Raw genomic sequence first — 18,352 nt, 5'->3', positions numbered from 1 at the left:
AGGAAAGGAAAACGCCTGAAGTGGGACTGAATCCAATACACTACCAGTTAAACATCTGCTGTGCATCCATCCGCCTGGTGCTCGTATGCAAAATATGACCCTTGTAATGAACACCGAGACATCATAAAAAATGCTTTAATGTCCTTTACAGCGTGGCGTGGGGTCTGAAGTGCAAGAACAATGTATTTAACATAGTGAAAACGTAGTGTTGCACTGTAGCGAAGCAAACGATGTCAGCGAAAAGGAGTCTGTGCGCAATTTCTGTTTTGTTCTCCATCTCCAGCGCAGCCGTCACACACACACAGTTCGAGGGGCAGAAATGGAGAAGAAGCGCTTCACACACTGCTGAAACGCGCCTGAAACCACACACACCCTACAGCGCACTGCCTGCTCCTCCAAAGGTCCATGCTTACACTGCATAGTAAAATTACATCGATTTTACGTTTTTGAATACCGTGACTAATTTCCTTTGTATTAACAGTTTTTTAAAGAAAATATTCTGGCGATGATAATTACAATAACACTAACAATAATAATGATAATAATAATAATAGCTACTGGCTGTGGTATTGCCTATTATTTTTATCATTGTTGCTCATGTATTTTTATTTATTTTTTTATCGCCGTTATTAGGCCAGGCCATTTTAAATATGCTAAAGGAATAAAAGTCTAAAATATAAAAAAATACGTTTTATTTTGTTAATTACTTCTTTTTTTCTATGCAATATTGTGCTTCCCGGAGGAAGGTTTCCCCCAGACAGGTGCGTAGGGAAACGCACTCCAGGTCAACGCCTCCGCGACTTTTTCCACAGCGCACGTGGGGCTGGCGCGCGTGAAGCGCAGGATCTCCCTCGCGCTCCCGAGCGTTTCCACCGCGGCTCTGCCTCTGGGCGGCTCTGCGTGGCTCTGCGTGGCTGTGGGAGGCCGAGCGTCCGTCCGCCGCACTCTAAAGCCACGGAGCGCTGCTTATTATAAACTTTCAAGTTTCAAAGGACGCCGAGAAGAAGCAGCCGTGGCGATAAGATAAGAGCGTTAACAATAAAAATGGGTTACACTGCGTAAAAGGCGCTTCTTGTGATCCCTAGTTCATAAACAACTGAAGATATATAGCCTCCATAAATGTATCTGAAGTAAATGCAGAAGCGTTTATAGTCTCTTTCAACCTGTTGCTCTTTTCACACATCGCTGTATGTGCGTATAACCCCGTTACTGTAGCACCGAATTACTGCTTTTTTTTGTGTCCTTCATTGTTACTCTGCTATTGTATCTCTGACACTGTCACCGAGCCACTGTTTTACCACACTGCTTGCGATACAACTGTATTACTGTTCCACATACTGTATCCATCCGTATACTGCCAGTAAGCGGAGGGCTGCCAGGGTACAACCTGGACGGGACACCAGTCCATCGCAGAGCCGTCACACCTTCACACAGCAGGTCAATTTGAGGTCACCGATTCATCTGAAACACATGTCCCTGTAGTATGGGAGGAAACCGGAGCACGAAGAGGAAATATGGGGAGAACATGAAAAATTCCATGCAAACTGAGCCGAATTCGAACCCACAGCCGAGAGCCTGTTAGGCACCCGCGCTACTCGCAGCGCCACCGTACCACCGAAATACTCTATTATTGGATTTATTACTGAATTATGGTAAAACTCTGTTACTCTATCATTGTGTTACTTTGTAACAGTGTTACGTGTACAACTGTCACACTAAACTGCATAATAGTGTTACTGGATTACTTTACCACTGCATTACTGCAGTAATGTGAGATTGTATCACCGCTTTGCTCCGTCCCTCACTGGTCTGGTGTGTAAGCGCGTTATTGTGTGATCGTATAGCATAGTACAAAGTTTTTAATATTCCCCAATATTTGTGTAAAACGTACGGCCGTGTTATTGTACTACTATATTACTGTATTGATTTTATCACTGTGTTATTGCTGCAGTTACCGTATTATCACGGTGGTGTAACTGTTTGGTTATTGGCGTATTACTGACGGAGTGCTTTGTTATTGATCAGCTACCAGTGGATGTCGTTGTTCTCTTCTTTGTGTCACCCTCTCAATATGACCTCGAGCTCAGCGAGAAGGAGAAGCGCAAGTCGCCCGTCACTTTCCGCACACACAGAGGATGAGAGTGTGTGTGTGTGAGAGAGAGAGAGAGAGAGAGAGAGAGAGAGGAGGGGGGGGGGTGAGAGGGAAAGAAGGGGAGAACGAGGGAGAGAAAAAGGCAACAAGCAGAGAGCTGTCCTATACTGTATTTTTGCGTCCGTATCCCAGGAAACAAACAAACAAGGCGAGAAAGGCGCGCGCGCCTTACGCACAGCGCGCAGGAGGAGCACGAGGGCGAGCGCGCACACATTTTGTTCGCATGACTTTTCTCCCGGGCTTAACTGTTACTGCGAGGTACAGCGGTGTCGTGCGTGGGGATTCCTTCACCTCGTGGGCGCATGTAAATCCACGCGGCGCACGCAGGACGCGTCCAAACGTTTCTTCTTCTTTTTTTTTTTTTGCACTGACCGACTCTACATATTCTTTTTTTTTTTTCCCCCAGAATAACTTGTCCCGGCAAAATACATTTTCGGTTGGTCGACATGATGATGTCAACGACTGGTGACTGGTATTGCTGGTGACCACGCAACGTTGCCGGCGCATCAACATCTGCCCTCCGAGACCGTATCGGCGCACGGCGATATAATTTCTCCACTACTTCGTACTTGGCTGCGCGGCTGCGCGGCTGCGCGTCGCGGGCTCCTCTCCAGTGCGCGCTGCTCTCTCCGAGCGAACGGCTGCGGGCTGCCATGTGGGCGATCGCCGAGGTTCTGCTCGTGTCCGTGGCGCTGCGCGCCGGCGCGCTCGGCGGCTACGGGATGACGAGCATGTTCGCGGCGCAGAGCTCCCCGCCGGACCCGTGCTACGACGAGAACGGCAACCCGCGGAGGTGCATCCCCGACTTCGTGAACGCGGCGTTCGGCAAGGAGGTGCGCGTGTCCAGCACGTGCGGGAAGCCCGCCGCCAGGTACTGCGCGGTGAGCGAGAAGGGCGACGAGCGGCACAGGAACTGCCACACGTGCGACGCGGCGGACCCCAAGAAGCACCACCCGCCCGCGTACCTCACGGACCTGAACAACCCGCACAACCTCACGTGCTGGCAGTCGGAGAACTACGTGCAGTACCCGCAGAACGTGACGCTCACGCTGTCGCTGGGCAAGAAGTTCGAGGTGACCTACGTGAGCCTGCAGTTCTGCTCGCCGCGCCCCGAGTCCATGGCCATCTACAAGTCCATGGACTACGGCAAGACGTGGGTGCCCTTCCAGTTCTACTCGACGCAGTGCCGCAAGATGTACAACCGGCAGAACAAGGCTGCCATCACGAAGCAGAACGAGCAGGAGGCCATCTGCACGGACTCGCACACGGACATGCACCCGCTCTCGGGCGGCCTCATCGCCTTCAGCACGCTGGACGGCCGGCCCTCGGCGCACGACTTCGACAACTCGCCCGTGCTGCAGGACTGGGTGACGGCCACGGACATCCGGGTCATCTTCAGCCGCCTGCACACCTTCGGGGACGAGAACGAGGACGACTCGGAGCTGGCGCGCGACTCGTACTCCTACGCGGTGTCGGACCTGCAGGTCGGCGGGCGCTGCAAGTGCAACGGGCACGCGGCGCGCTGCGTGCGCGAGCGCGACGGGAACCTGGTGTGCGAGTGCAAGCACAACACGGCGGGGCCCGAGTGCGACCGCTGCAAGCCCTTTCACTACGACCGGCCGTGGCAGCGCGCGACCGCCCGCGAGGCCAACGAGTGCGTCGGTGAGTCAGTGACGGTCGCGGGCGCCTTCGCCTCGGCTTCCGCCGCGCGCCTCCGTCGGTCAGTGTCTGTCACGCGCGGTCTGTGACGCGCCTCGCCTCGCTCAGCCGAGTCGCATCACCCGCTCGCTGGATCAACTCTTTTTTACACTGTTTTGAGAGCCAACAAATCGTTCCGAATCACTGTGGCATATTTTTTTTTTAATTATTGTGTGCAGTATATTTCTCTGTGCGGTGGATCATGGAAAAAAAAAGTGCTGCGGGAAGAGCTAAGACGAGCATTCATTCATTGCTCGTGCTTGTTTCGCTCTTTTTTTTTTTGTAACAAACTATGATACTATCATTAAGATCAGCGGATAAACGCGCCGTCTTAAAAAATCAACAGAAGCGCGCTTTATGGGCGCAATTCACCGATTAGCCAAAATCCACATTCTCGGTGTGGGGCGGCGGGGGTGCAATTTTATCTTTTTATAATAATCGAAAGCGCAAATAAATTCTCAAAAAATCAAAACGATGCTGTGCAATTCGATAGAACCGTGTCGATATTCGCCAAAACACACCGGACCTCATCACGCTTTTTCGTCCCTCGATTTTTTCCTGTTTTCTGCGTAATTTGAAACATATTTGCGCTGATGCGGACTATCATGCCGTGAAGGAGAAACGCGATTTTCTCATTGTGCGAAGTAGATGAAACTTTAATTGTTCATAGCCTTGGCTTGGCGTCATCCATAGACTGCAAGAGCCATTCATTATTATTATTATTATTATTATTATTATTATTATTATTATTATTGATGTTGTTGTTATTATTATTATTATTATTATTATAAGCCTAATAATAATAGTAATAGTAATAATAATACAGTGCGTTACATTTGTGGGCCAAAGCTGTGGGGAAGCGGTTAGTTTTCCTGCTTTAACCAGTTACATACTCGTACACTCGTTTAATTTGTTTTAATACCGACTCGAGTTAACGGTCCAAACGCCGCTATGATAAAAATGTAATTCTTCTGATCGATTTTCTGTAAGAGTTTTAATGTGTTTTATATGGCGATAATCACAGCCTTGTATTGAACTACTCACATTCTCTGAAGGAGTAATTAATTTCGTAGATTCTTGGCTTCAAAAGTGTAAAGGGGTCATTTAATGTTAACAGTTATGTATTATTAGACGAAGTGTCGAGCGGCCGGGTTTCGAACCCGCAACCCGCACAGGTTCAGATGAAACACAAGAAAAAAAGCACTGCACTGGGCAGGTATGAGCGCATTTTCGCTGGGAGTCTTGCTGTGTTCAGCTTCCTGAGCGATGAAACAACTGGGCTACAAATAGAAAATAAAACGCTTGCGGTAAATACTCCATCATGTATCACGAAAATTACTTCGGAATAATATTGTTACTTTTTTTGGTCTTAATTCACTACTAAACAAGCAAAGCATTTTTTCACCTTTGGCTGTAAAAATATTTTCTTGATGTATTAATCCGCCTGAATTACATTATTACGCTATAGATGTCATAATGAACATGCAGGAAATATATAATATGAATGTCTGAACTGTGAGCCGCTCTTAATTTAATGTGGAAAAATAGCACAGCAATAACGGGACACTTAAGGAGGTGCAAAAAAAAGCATTGAAACAAACGCGCTTTTCTTTTAACTTGCAAATCTACTAAATAAAACACTTGTGATAAACTAGGAATTCCCTGAACTGAATGGTTTAAAATCAATTTAGGAGTAAAGGACGGAACATAAGGTATTCCAGAAGCCACCAAACGGGTTAACAATAGAACAATAATAGAATAAATGTCAATAATCCTGATTTACACACGTGGTTCTCTAAATTTGCAGGTTCAGGGTCATACAGGAATGGAACATTAAGTGAAAAAGATATGCTGCCACTATTTTCAGATTTATTTTCAAATAAATGTATAAAATTCCAAACTTTGGACTTTTATTATTATTATTATTATTATTGGTTAAAATTTGATCACAATAACCACTGGAATGACAGATACTATTCTCGTCTGTGATGATGTTTTATACAGAGATGAGTTAACAATTACGTTATCCAGGGATTTCGTCATGTTTGACTCTCACCTCGAAGGACTCTCGTCTCATAGCGTTGACAGGAGCTGGACGCCTTCGTGCACGCACTCGACGCATGCACGCGGAGCCCCTGTCGCGGGCAGGTGGCCGCGAGCATCCGCGTTCCTGAAAGTCAGGCGATTCACCAAGTTTGATGTGAGACGGAGACAGTTTGGACACAGCTTTGACACCCGAGGTGCGAGTATCCCGGAAGACGAAACACAAATTAGCCGAGATGTATCTCTTTTAGATAGTTTTGTGTTTACTGTAGTTTTTAGAGAAGCACCCCTTGTCAGAATGAGAGAACAATGACACTTGGCCCCCGTAGAGGCCGAGGGACGGTCCCTGTGTGATGGAGTGCTGCGGAAATGTATCGCACGGCTCAGTCCATTGAAACTGCTACACATCACTTTACATCTTATGTCTGTCTCTATGAGCACAAATATTATTACTGTTAACTTGCTTTGATGAATGGAGTGTATTTTAGAAGGCCGGATTACTGCATCGATAAGCATTTGTGCGAACGATAAAATTATGGCAGCAGCTTTAAGTCTGGTGTTTAAAGAGGATGTTGTCACTTTTTTGTCTTTAGAGTGGCCAGTGCTCTTGTGAAATCGAGGAGTGTCAATGCGTGGGAGACGCTCGAATGAAGCACGCACGAGCAATCCGAGTAGATGCCACCGAAATGTGTGGGTTTTGTAGATGGTGATCTTTTAATTATAAATCTGAAATATTCTTAGATTTTAATGAATAGCTGTCAAAGGGTTGTGTTCTTGTAACTCATTTAGCATCATTTGCTGCTAACTATATGTATGAATCATGATTACGTACTAATCCTCGTGTATTATTAATAGAGAAAAAGGCATGTTACATATTTTGAGATTTAACAGAAACGTTTGGCCGTAACTTTTGGGAGGTGCTCACAATTGAGGTAATCGAGGTAAAAGACCGGACTGCGGAAATGTACACGCCGCTACCGCAGATTACGAGCACGGGAAAAATCATAGGCCTGTTTCGCGTCGCACGGGGATGCATTTTAACAGAACTCACTTGACAGCATTTCTTTTCAAAATGTGAAGTCGGACGTCTTTGCAGCAAGCGGTTAGAGGGAAATGTGGTGATTTTAAGTCCAGATTCGTATAAAAAATGAGACCGAGAACGCACGCATGGGCTTTTTGTGTCGACTTGGGCTCAAAGGCATGCGCTCACAAAGCAAACATACCAGTCGGGACACAAATTCTGCAATTGGAATGAATTGTTTCGAGGATCCTTGACGCTTTATTTTTTGCCGAACCAGCATGTGAGTGTGTTACACCGGCACAAAGGAGCGTCACTCGTTGCATCCATCATACTGTCAGCGAAGCGGCCCTGTTGCAACACATTCCTTTCGTGTGTTTTTGTAGCCGATGTCATCAGAGGAGTCGTCCCAATGAAAAGGGGTAGGGGGAGGTGGTGGAGGTGGTGGTGGTGGTGGTGATGTTGGTGGTAGTGGCGGGGGGGAGCGTTCGCTAAAGCAAACACAGAGCTCCAAACAGGAGAAGAAAGGGCTGCCTGACACCTCTGTGAGAGGGCATGGCCACTTTTTCTTGGGGGCTGCTGCCTTGGATTGGGCCTAGGGGCTAAATCTGATAACCAGAGTTTGTTCTCAACCTTCTTTGAGACTTTGTGGCATTTCGCTCTGGGTACGATATCATAAGACGTGTGGAGCGAATAAAAAAAAAAAATGCAAAAGAAATTGAATCGAGTATAAAACAAGGGAAGATGATGAAACGGCCGGTGCTACGGGTTCTGTGAGTAATACATGAGGGTGATGTAGTGATAATAATAATAATGGGGCGTTGATGGGAAATCTATGGCCTTCAGTCCATCACTGAAAAGCCACGCAGGAAGGTGAAAGATGGAGGCACCCAAATAAGGGGGTCTGGGCACAAAACAGGCGGTTGAAGAGTTGCGGGCCATTAAGGGGTGAATGCAGGTAGAAGAAACCAGGGACCTGAGGTACTCTGCATTTTCCTGGCCTTTTGGTGATTGGTTTAACGAAGGGGGGGGCAGATTGAAGAGTTATTCAGCATCCGTGGGCTGAGAAAACCGCCTCTCCTGAGACGCGCTGCAATCCTTACTCAACATGAAGGCACGTTTTAAATTCAGCCCAGCTGCTTCGCATGTGCACTTGTGCATTACAACCGTGACCCCTCTTGGAAAGCGATATCGTGAAAAATGCTGCCGGGAGGGCGGAGGAATGAGGATACGATGGGTACCTTTGGCGAACGGGTTTGGATGAACTCGACACAGGAGTTGAAATCACACGTTCAGGTGGTTTATTGGGGTCTTTTGTTCCGATCAGATTGTTGTTTGCAGATTAGAGTGTTGGCAGTGGAAGAGCGATGATAGAACAAAGGCTCCGAATGAGAAGTTTCACACTGACTCGGCAGGATGTGATGATGGGGAAGGCAGAGTAAAGGCAGGTTTCTGTAACCACGCTCTCAGGTGTTTCCAAATCATGCTCGGACGCAGGACAAAGGGCAGCGCTCGCTTTCGTCAGTAAGTAAACCCGACATTGTTAAACCTAACACGCCCACGGCGAGAAATCGCACGGGGTACCGTGCGTCCGTGTAACATTTTTGGAGGGATTTTCTGAAATGATGTGTAGCCAAAACAATCGTAAAAGAATGCAGCGGTGTTAATGCGTATTTGGGGTTGTGAAAACCGTAAACACAGCATGCAGCGTAGAATACTTTCCCCGCTAAATCAATCTACACTTTGTTTTGACATGAAGAACAGAAAAGGCATAGAAAGGAATTTGTTGGAAGGAATTTCTCAGCAAACTCTCCGCCCCCCCCCCAGCCAGTACCACAAAAAGAAAACGACATGTGGAGTTCGATGGAGCGCATCCCCCTTGAAGTGCACTTGGCTGATTGGTACCTCCATGCCCTTATGAATTGGTTTTGAAGTGCATTTATAATATTGATCTGGAGGGGCTGCATGAAAGCCTCTAATGCAATGAGCTGGGGATGAAAGCATGAAGCAGGATCCTGGTTCTATTCAATTAGGAATGACTGGGTGGACCTCTGCGTCCGCCAACATGTCACAGCTCCCGTGACGGCCTCCTCAAGGTTGTCGCTCAGCAACGACGTGAGGGTGGGGGATAGGGTCTCGATCCGAACCGTCGATCCCATCTCCGCAGGATCCTCAAAGCGATTAAGAGTATGAATGGCGATGTTGCGTCAGTCGAGGCACAAGGAAGAGTTTCGGATTGGTTTCCGCAGACAGCTCAATCTTTCATCGGCCGCGGCAACGCCAGAAGGTCCCGCAGCACTCTGCCCGTGCAAGTTCATCAGACAAGGTGAGAGAGAAAGAGAAACAGAAGAAGAGGCGGACGGATACTGAGACAGAGACACAAAGCAATTAACAGAAGAAAAAAAAAAAAATGTTTGAACTCTTAGCATCATTTATTACTGTAGTTTCTGTTATGACTTGATGACTTACATTCCCCAGTATATCCACTCTGGGCTTTGGCAGCGCGTTCAGGATTTTGCAAGACGGTTTGTCTTGTCGTTAAATCCATCTGAATTTGAGTTGGTGAACTTGAAGGAAAGAGAGAAGTAGAAAAAGTAACCCTGAGAAGCCAAGCGAGGTAGATGGAGCAGCGCACGGCGTGTGGGGTACAGTCGCGGTGACGCCGCTCACAGAGCAGGCGGTCGCGTGGCTGCTTTGGGCCTCTCCAACGAGCCCTACCAGAGGATGGGTTCCTGCGGCCGAGACGGAGCCTGGATCGAGCACCTTAGCCTGGGCTGTACTCGTCACCGCGCGGGGCCCCGTGTTCCAGCTGTGGCTGCCGAGAATAAAAAAAGGAAAAGACGCACTTACACACTCCCTCCCCGCAGCGGAGGCATCTTGCCCGAGACCGCGGCTCGAACGTACGCGGCTCGACGGCACCGAAGCTTCCGCTCCGACGGCCCCTCCGGTCGCTGACTGACAGCGGAATCGAGCGCATTCGAGGACCCGATATGGAGCGCAGGGCTCATTGCGTAGCGGGAAAGTCACGCTCGCAAGTTTTTAAGCACTTAGCAAGAAGGACGTTTCAGACACGTGTTTTTCTAGATCCCGTCTAGTCATACCGAAGGCAGAAAACAACTCTGACATGCCCCATTGATGTGGTGTAATTATCCCATTCGTGCATTTCTCAGCTGTAAGCTATTTTATTAAACGGCATCAGTATGACAGCTCTCAAAGGCGGGATTACGACTAAGCGCAGACTGCAAATATCGTTGTTGAACTGATCTCACTTTAAAACAGAAGGATTAGTGCAAACTCTGGTATTTTTAAACGGCGTACTCAGATTCAAGAGTTAAAGATGAAAAAAGAAAATAGCGATAGGCTGATGTGCTTCTCCGGACGAACGGACTTGCAGCAGACGCGTGCGCGGCATGCTTCTCGAAGTGCGCTTTTTGGTTCGTTTCCTATATTTGCCTCCAACGTGACATCAGGAAACGGCTTTGCGTAACACCAGTCACCGGTTATAATGAATTTTTAGAAAGAGTCTCGTTTAGGGTAGGATGAATTGGTTAAGGGAGGGATGCAAAAGTCATGCCAAAGAGTAGGTGGCCATTTGGATTTTTATGTCCTTCAGTTGTTTCATTTCTTTTTTTTTTCCTCCCTGTGCTCAGTATTGCGACCGGTGGTGATATGCATGTGGAAATTCTGGTTAATTTTTAATCTCGCTGGAGATATTAGGATGACCTTACGGAGCGGAACGATTCATCTTCAAAGGTAGCCTTTAATCGCCTCCTTGCAAGCAGAAGAACGCGAATCGCGGGTGAGGAAGGTGCGACAGCGCGTTGCCCTTTGCGCCAAACACCCCCTGCCCCCGCTTTCAAAAGGGGGACCGTACACTCTCGTGGCAAATCTTCTCCCAGAGAGCACGTTTCCCAGAATCCTTATCAGCATTTACAGCTTGTTCTATAAACCCCGCTTAACATTTGGCAGCTTTCAAACAACACACAAGTTATTCCGGGTTTGGAGCGACACGTCCGCCGCCGATTGCGCCTGGGAATGGGGAACACTGGGACTCCGTGCGAGCAGCCATCCAGGAAAGTCCTGTGCCATGGGGGAACTAGCCGTAGAAACTGAAAATAGCACAGGCCGCATGCGGTTTTTGTGCGCTTACCTCTCCGGAATTTAAGGGATTTACTTTTTTTGGGGCAATTGTTTTCGAGAGCTTCCCAGTGACCGCGCGCTGAGCTTCAAAAACAGCGTTCGCGACCGCTGCCGTGAAACGTTTTAACATTTCCATGAGACGCGCCGGATGTTAAGCACGAAGAATAATAACAATTACATACGAAGCTTAGATTGAAGCAAATTCCCTTGAAGCTGTCTGCTGAAGCAGAGCCAAACTGATAACTGCAGAAAAATCCAAAACGCCAAGAAACCCGCAAGGCCGGAGAAGGCCTGGAAGCCTCGGTCATTTATGGCACGGCCTGTTCCCTGGCGGTCCGCGCCACGGTATCGTGTTGCGGGGCCGCTCGGCTTCCAGAGGGGTGCCCGGGCCCATCGCAGCCTTCGCGGCCGCGAATTCGCGGCGAGAGCTGCCAGGCCGGACCGGGCCAGGGCCTCGCGGGCCTGCGGGCCATCTGCATCTTGTTTAGCCGTGATCTCGGCCCATGTGACTTGGAGAAGAATGTGTCGAAACATGAAGTCACCGTTTTTCCTGCTCGAGCGCTCCAGCCATCCAGGGTCGGGCTGCCAGGGTTTGGGTCCGGCCTTTTCCTGTTACTTTTTCTTCGGCATATGCGTTTTCTTGCATTTGCGAGCATCCTGGCTTGGCGAAGAGAGACGCTGTCAGTGCCGTGTATCGCACGTCTTGCCGGGGTTGCCTCCTGTCCTCCGTGTCGGATGGAGGGCGTGTTCTGATGGGCTTCGCCACAGGAAGAAGCGGCACAAATCAAGGAACGGTGGTTCTCAGGATTTATCGTTTGCAGCGATGTCATTATTAAGCCCCGGTCAATTTGTGGTCGATTGAAAAAAACGCCGCCACCCGAAACGTGCGTTATTAAGGGGCGGCAGTGGGGTAGGGCCGCTCTTTGGCTCTTCGGATGATGCGGATCCGCGGTTTGAGATGGGCTCGCTTTGTACTGGTGACCAATCGGGAAGGAGGATTCTGTCAAAGAGGTGAATGAACCTTTCTGTGAAGTTGCCAGCCGCGCTCGAGGGTCGGGGAGCGTGCCGCCGCGTCCGCGTGCGCGTCGAAGGCTGCGTTGCCAACGTGCATTAGGCTCAGTAACAGAGGCTCAAGGCGAGGAGACGTGTCGCCAAAGCCTTTTAGTGTATATCCAAACAAGAGTCAGACACAGCTGAATCGTTGACCTAAGGCTTGAAATCAAATTTTCATTTTAGTAAATTACATTCCTGTCATGGCTAAATAAAAACGGAAATCTACTGAAAATGCAAAAACAAAACAAAGTGAAACGTAAATGTAGCAGAGCGAAATGTCTGGCTTCGTAATGAGAATCATATGCACTTTAGGTATGCTCCGGGGGTCTCTCGAATACACAGTTGACTATCCTGTTGCTGCCTGAAATCCAAGATTTTAAAAATGCACAAATGGGACTTTAAAAGCACACAATTACGATCGCTCTTAAATCATTTCGGACAAAAATTGAGCAAGACTCAAAACCTCACTTGATGGTGGTTAATAATCCAATGTTTTTTCATGTTTGGTTTTGGTTATTCTTCCCTCCCCGAGCGTAATTTAATAAAATGATGAAGCCTGCAAGAAGACAGGTCTGGCAGATGGAGGTCTTCTGGAAGGCGTGACATTGTACGACTAAATCTGCCCTCTTGCGTGCCGCAGTGGCTCGAAATGCATCATTTGAGCGAGGAAACACGTCGTGCCGAAGTGTGAGTGAGACGTCCAGCTCTGACACCGAGATGATGGAGATGTGAGCACGAAAAATTCTCGCACATCGACGGAAAGTGGAAGCTGTGGCTTCCTCTGCGCTGTTGTCTTGACATGAAAATCGTGTTCTTAACCCTTAAAATTGCGCGGTTCTCTGAAGACTGGCTTGTTGGGTTAAGTCTCCGTTGAGAGGGGGAACAAAAATATGCATTTTGAAATTTTACAATCTGCACCCTGATGAAACCAAGTCTCCCCTGGGCGAAGCCCGCATTTTTGGGGTTTTGTTCTGTTTTGTTGGCGAAGTTCAACCCATAATTCAACACAGATACAGCCAGCAAAGTCAAAAAAAAAGATTTTGCTCTAACATTCAAGGACAAAAAACCTGAGCCTGTTTTGCGGTGCATTTTGACTCGATGCCACGTGAGGGGACAGTCCTCCGCTTGTCTCCTGCCTCGGGGTCACTTCCTCCCAGAGCATCACTTTGCTCTTAATTGTTGACGGCTCATTGTCTTGCCCCACTTTCACTGTGAGTGACAGTCGCTTTGCAGCCAAGGGCCTGCCAGAAGGAAGGAATTGGCCATTCTTTGATTGTGTGTGTGTGTGTGTGAAAATCATTGCAACGTAAGCCAGACGGAGCCCCTTTTGCGGCGGACTGGCTTTTGATAACCGGGTGGAATTTCAGGCTTCGAATTAGCAAACGTACGCCATAAGCCGTGATATTCGTGGAAATGTGTGAGTCAGTGTTTGGTCATGGAGAGGCAGGGACCTGCAAGGCCAGCTATGACTCAGCCTGGAGGGAACGGACGGTGGCCCTTCCCGGCCGGACTCGGGGTTTCAGAATTAAACGCGATTAATTCCATCAGGTGCTACGGAGTCGGTCAGGTACATCCGTGCTGATACCCGTTTCCACTTGCCTACGGGGCTTGTTTACCAAACATCGTGCCGGTTGTCTCTGGCAGTCTGGCTTTGCTAGGGGAATTTCTGTTGAGAAGAAAAAAATGCAGCCTGGACCTCAGAGTTCAGCACTACAAGCTACATTTATTCACACAGGTGACTTACAGTGTCAGGCTACCTGCCATTATTTATACAGCTGGGTATTCTCACCGCAGCAATTTAGGGGGAGGCGCCACACTGCACCTTAATGTGGGATCTAAACCAGCAACCTTCAGGTCTCCCGGCAGCAGCACTAACCGCTGCACTACCAGCCGTGCCCGGTTGGTTTGCTTGCAGGGACGAGTCCTTCTCTTGATATAATGCGCTTATTGTATTTTTCTCTGAGATGCACGTCGCTTCGGAGAAAAGCGTCCGCTCAGTGAATAAACGTAAATGTGAAAGTGAATGAAAACAACTTGTGATGAGCTGGTTGAAGCGCACAGCACAGAAAAAATTATCATTATTATATTTACATTTGACACATTTCGTAAATTGTTTTTTCCTTAGCTGCACGGGGGTGTGGTGGTGCAGCAGGTTTGGACGGGTGCTGCTCTTCGGTGGGTCTGGGGTGCGAGCCCCGCTCGGGGTGCCTTGTGATGGACTGGCGTCCCGTCCTGGGTGGGTGTTGCCGGGTTAGGCTCCGGTTTGCTGGGACGAGTGATTTCGGCGCGTGTGTTTGTTTCCTTGATCTCACAGGTGCCGGGCAGGTCAGCAAAGCTACTAGAGCGAGTAGTTCTCCCAGGTAGCCCTTTTCTGAAATCTTTCCTCCGTTGCTGGAACAGTGGAGCGCGGCCAATTTGTAACCGTGCCAAAGGGCTCCGGGTCACAGGCTGTGAATGACAAGACCCAGATTTAAAAACAACAGAGTTCGGTGCAATTTTACCTGTAATTACACCAGATGGTGTAAACACGTAAGGCTACGGACTTCCTCCCGTAAACTGGCTACGGACAGCCATCGGCGGTTAATGCCAGGTTAGGCGAGAGGAAAAGGTTGCGGCAGGTAGCCGAGCCAAAGAAAATCGACCCCGGACATTTCGCATCTCCTTTTCCCTGACAGTTAAATGTTGAGAGACCGCTCTCCGTTGTTATTATTTCGCTACTCGGCTGACGGGCTTTTATCCGAAGCAACTCGTGCTTCTTCTGATTTCTGCGCGTGGATATTTTGCTTCACGTTAGACACCACACCAAGGGATCCTTAACCACTGCGCTTCCTTTCTAAGTTCGCGTCGGCGGCAGCTAAGAGGCGCGATGTTGCGGGGCTGCCGAGGAAGCGGACGGCGTTAGACGGCGACCTGAGGACATCGCGGAACGCAGCGCGGCGAAAGGAATGTTGGAAACGGCGTGCGATGAGAGCTTTAACCATCTGCTCAAGAGCTGTGGGTTTCATCTGGCGATCGCTCAAAGCACAGAGGGTGAGGGAATGATGGATTTGGCTGTTTCTGTGACAGAACCGAAATTCTTTCTGCTTGGATGTTTGAGGAAACTGTGTCTAAGTTTCACGAGCCTCCCTTGACTCGAAGTGTCGAGAAAGCATCTCGGGAAACGTTTCTCATCGGCGTTTCGTCCCTTCCGTACGAACCCCCGCCCTCGCAAGTGTCGATCGGCTCATTTTCCGCGACGCGACGCCGGAGCGGAGACGGGAGATGTTTGAAGTTCAGGTCTCCTCCCGAGGAGCGCGTCGCGATTCCAGGGCGCTCTTGATTCGCGAGCCGAATTCAGCGAGGCCGAATGTTCTAGCTTGCTCGAGCGTCACCGGTTTCTTTGCGGAGGTCATAAATGGAACAATAAACAAAGGTAAAAAAGCTCAGTCACTGAACTCGTCTGGCATCGGATGAAAATGCTGCGGATCTGCAGGTCGGATTCGATGACCTCAGCACCCCTGTGTGGTTCCAGAGCGGCAGGCAACCACGGGTGGAAATGTTGCCAAGGCAAATATACAGCGGAGGCCAAGTGGTAACGAGCAATGGGAGGATGGGGGGGGGGAGTGGGGGCTGAAATCTGTCCGCTTGTTTTGGTTGCTGCCCTGTCACATCTCGCTGGTGTCTCGGCGTGACCGAGACCGGAACGCAGCCGAACCGTAGACCGACGGTCCGTACCGACGCCGCTATTAATTGCGCAACGTCACGCAGCTCTTGTCGAAATGAGGAGCTCGACACGCGTGCGACTCGGGGTCCCGTCCTTTAGCAGCGCAATCGATATAAAAGTGACTAACAGCCACAGCAGAGAAAAGGGATTCCGTGTGGCGGGGCGAGAAGAGGCGTGCGCTGCCGGCTTTGCACGCACACAGGTTGCGTGTGGCCGCGCGTGTCGGCGTGGAGCTACGTGCGTCCGCCTGCCTGCCCCAGCGTGACAGTGTGTCCGTGTGTCTGTGTGTGAGGCTGTATGCCTGCGCGTGTTGATCTTTGTACGCGCGTTCGTCTGCTTGCGCATATAACTCAGCGTAGAGCCCCGGACCCCCTCTCTGGCACCGCTGGGGCTGAATATCGACAGGACCACCTATGCTGAAAATGAGCGCATCGTCCCCGACGAGGGCTGCATTGCGCAGAATTATGAATGATTAATGGTTGCACAAAATTCTGCTCGGTCCCGTGGTGCAGTTCGAATCCCCTCCCTCTTCCGCTCCCACATCTTTGCTGCCCGTTAGAGGGAGCCAGCATCAGGACCAATAAATCTCCTCCCTGGGCACCCTCATCCACCCCCTAGCATCACCAGGTGGTTTGTCAGCAACAAGGTAGCAATCTGTCTTGTGCCTCCTGTTTACCCCCCCCCCCCCCACTCCTACCCACCGCGATGTGGTCAGGGGCCCCAGGCCAATCGAAGAGACGGAACAATAACAGATTGTTAAGTAAATACAGGGCAAAGAAGACTTGCGGAACGAGAGCGAGCCAGCAAACGCAATTAGTCATCCCATGGACATTCATGCATTTTTTAGCAAATATGTTTTATTTATCTAAGCATTTGAAGCATTCGGTGCTGTTCTGAGTGTTCACTACTGCTGTGCCGTGAGTCACCGTCACCCAGCCAGCTCACGGCTTATCAGCGTGGTGCTCACCACTACCGAATGGCCCCCTCCTCTCTGGGCGCATAGCTCTGTGTTTTGACGGCGTTATAAGCCGGGTGAGTCCACGATGATGGGTTTTCAGATCAGTTTCGTTCAGATCGAGTGTCACCGACTAGGTGATTCTGCCCCGAGCAAAGAAGGCTGCTACGCAAGTTATATGCAGAACGAGCTTTTGGGATTCTGAGGGGTGGACGTTGCCGGGCAACAGCTCCAAGTCCGACAGCCCTTTTATGATCAGGATCAGGTTGTAGACTCAGGTTGTACCCATTCGTAGGGCATCCCCTTGCTCCGTAGTTGAGATACATTCAGTGATGAGCAGGAGCCTGTATCACATGGCCACGCAAGGAAGGTATAAGAAATGTTAACGTTTGCGTGAATACAGACTGACGTTTGCTGAAACCGCTTGTCACAAGCAGGGTTGGGGCAAACCGGAGCCTAACCCGGCAACACGGGGCGCAAGGTTGGCGGGGAGGGGACTCACCCAGGATGGGACGCCAGTCCATCACAAGGCACGCCAAGCGGGACTCGAACCCCAGGCCCACCGGGGAGCAGGACCAGGCCAATCCCGCTGCATCACCACACCCCCTGTTTGCATGAATAGGGATGGATATTTGAATGGATATAGGAGACAAATTAGAGGTTAGGGATGGTCAGCTGTATATATGTATATATGTTTTTTCCGTGAGTAAAAACTGTTTATTTATGTTGTCGACATTGCTAGCGCTATCGTTGAGAACATTAAAAATTTTCTTTAAATTAACTTGATCAAAAGTAGTTGATACTTTTTACTTCTACTCATACATTTTTTGACAGGAATTTTTCCTTTTACTTGAGTCATTGTTCTGCTTACATATTGTTTTTCCCTACTCTACCCACTTATACTAATCTTAGCTGTTACGTCTAACATCTCACGCGAGGCGAGTTGTGGCCGGACTAGGGAAATAGGAAAAGAAGGAATAGAGCCATGTGTGGAGACCGAACGATAGTGGGGGGAAAGGAGAGACCTGTCGTTGGAAAGACCGTCTCATCAACCTGTCCCCTTACCCTCCTTGCAAGAGCAATGGCGATAGGGAGTCGGAATGGGCAAGAGAATAAGCGGGGGTCCACAAGGCACCACATTTTTTAGGGATTATGTGTCCCTGTGGCATTTTGTGAAATAGGGCTGTTGGATTCAGTGCTTTAAATGGCATCTTCCTGTCTGCTCTGTACTCGGGAGCCTCCGAGAAGATGTAAAGCCACAGAGCTCATGAATTCATCTCTGAGGATGTTTACATAGTTTACAGCAGTTTCACCCTTCAAAAAGTAACGTTTATCTCTGGAACACGGAAACACAAAGTAAATACACATCATCACTGCAACGATAAGAAAACTAAGTTATTACCACTGCAATATATTTCACTGAAAGATATGACTTAAACATTCCCAAATCCCATCCCTGACTGGAAATTAATTTCATACAGGACAATTGCCCCCGATGACTAGTTATTCAAGGATCATTTATGGTCCTTTCTGGGAAATAAATATTGGGGTAGAAGACAAGGGAGCTGGCAGTTGTTGACAGTCCCATTT

At 49.1% G+C, this 18,352-nt stretch overlaps 1 protein-coding gene across 2 annotated transcripts in view; it reads left to right on the top strand.

The window, feature by feature from the left end:
- The first annotated feature begins 2,207 nt into the window (after positions 1–2,207).
- The window catches only part of ntn1a (netrin 1a), a 64,624-nt gene continuing 48,479 nt past the window's right edge, over positions 2,208–18,352 (top strand). For both annotated transcript variants that reach the window (XM_018761532.2, XM_029246737.1), the window contains exon 1: positions 2,208–3,814. In XM_018761532.2, the coding sequence (XP_018617048.2) occupies positions 2,806–3,814 (1,009 nt within the window). In that variant the 5' untranslated portion in view covers positions 2,208–2,805. The remainder of the gene's footprint in view (positions 3,815–18,352) is intronic.

This window comes from Scleropages formosus, chromosome 20 (assembly GCF_900964775.1).
Source record: "Scleropages formosus chromosome 20, fSclFor1.1, whole genome shotgun sequence".
NCBI lineage: Eukaryota > Metazoa > Chordata > Actinopteri > Osteoglossiformes > Osteoglossidae > Scleropages > Scleropages formosus.
Note: the sequence above shows the minus strand (reverse complement) of the source record. Positions and strands in the feature narration are given on the sequence as shown.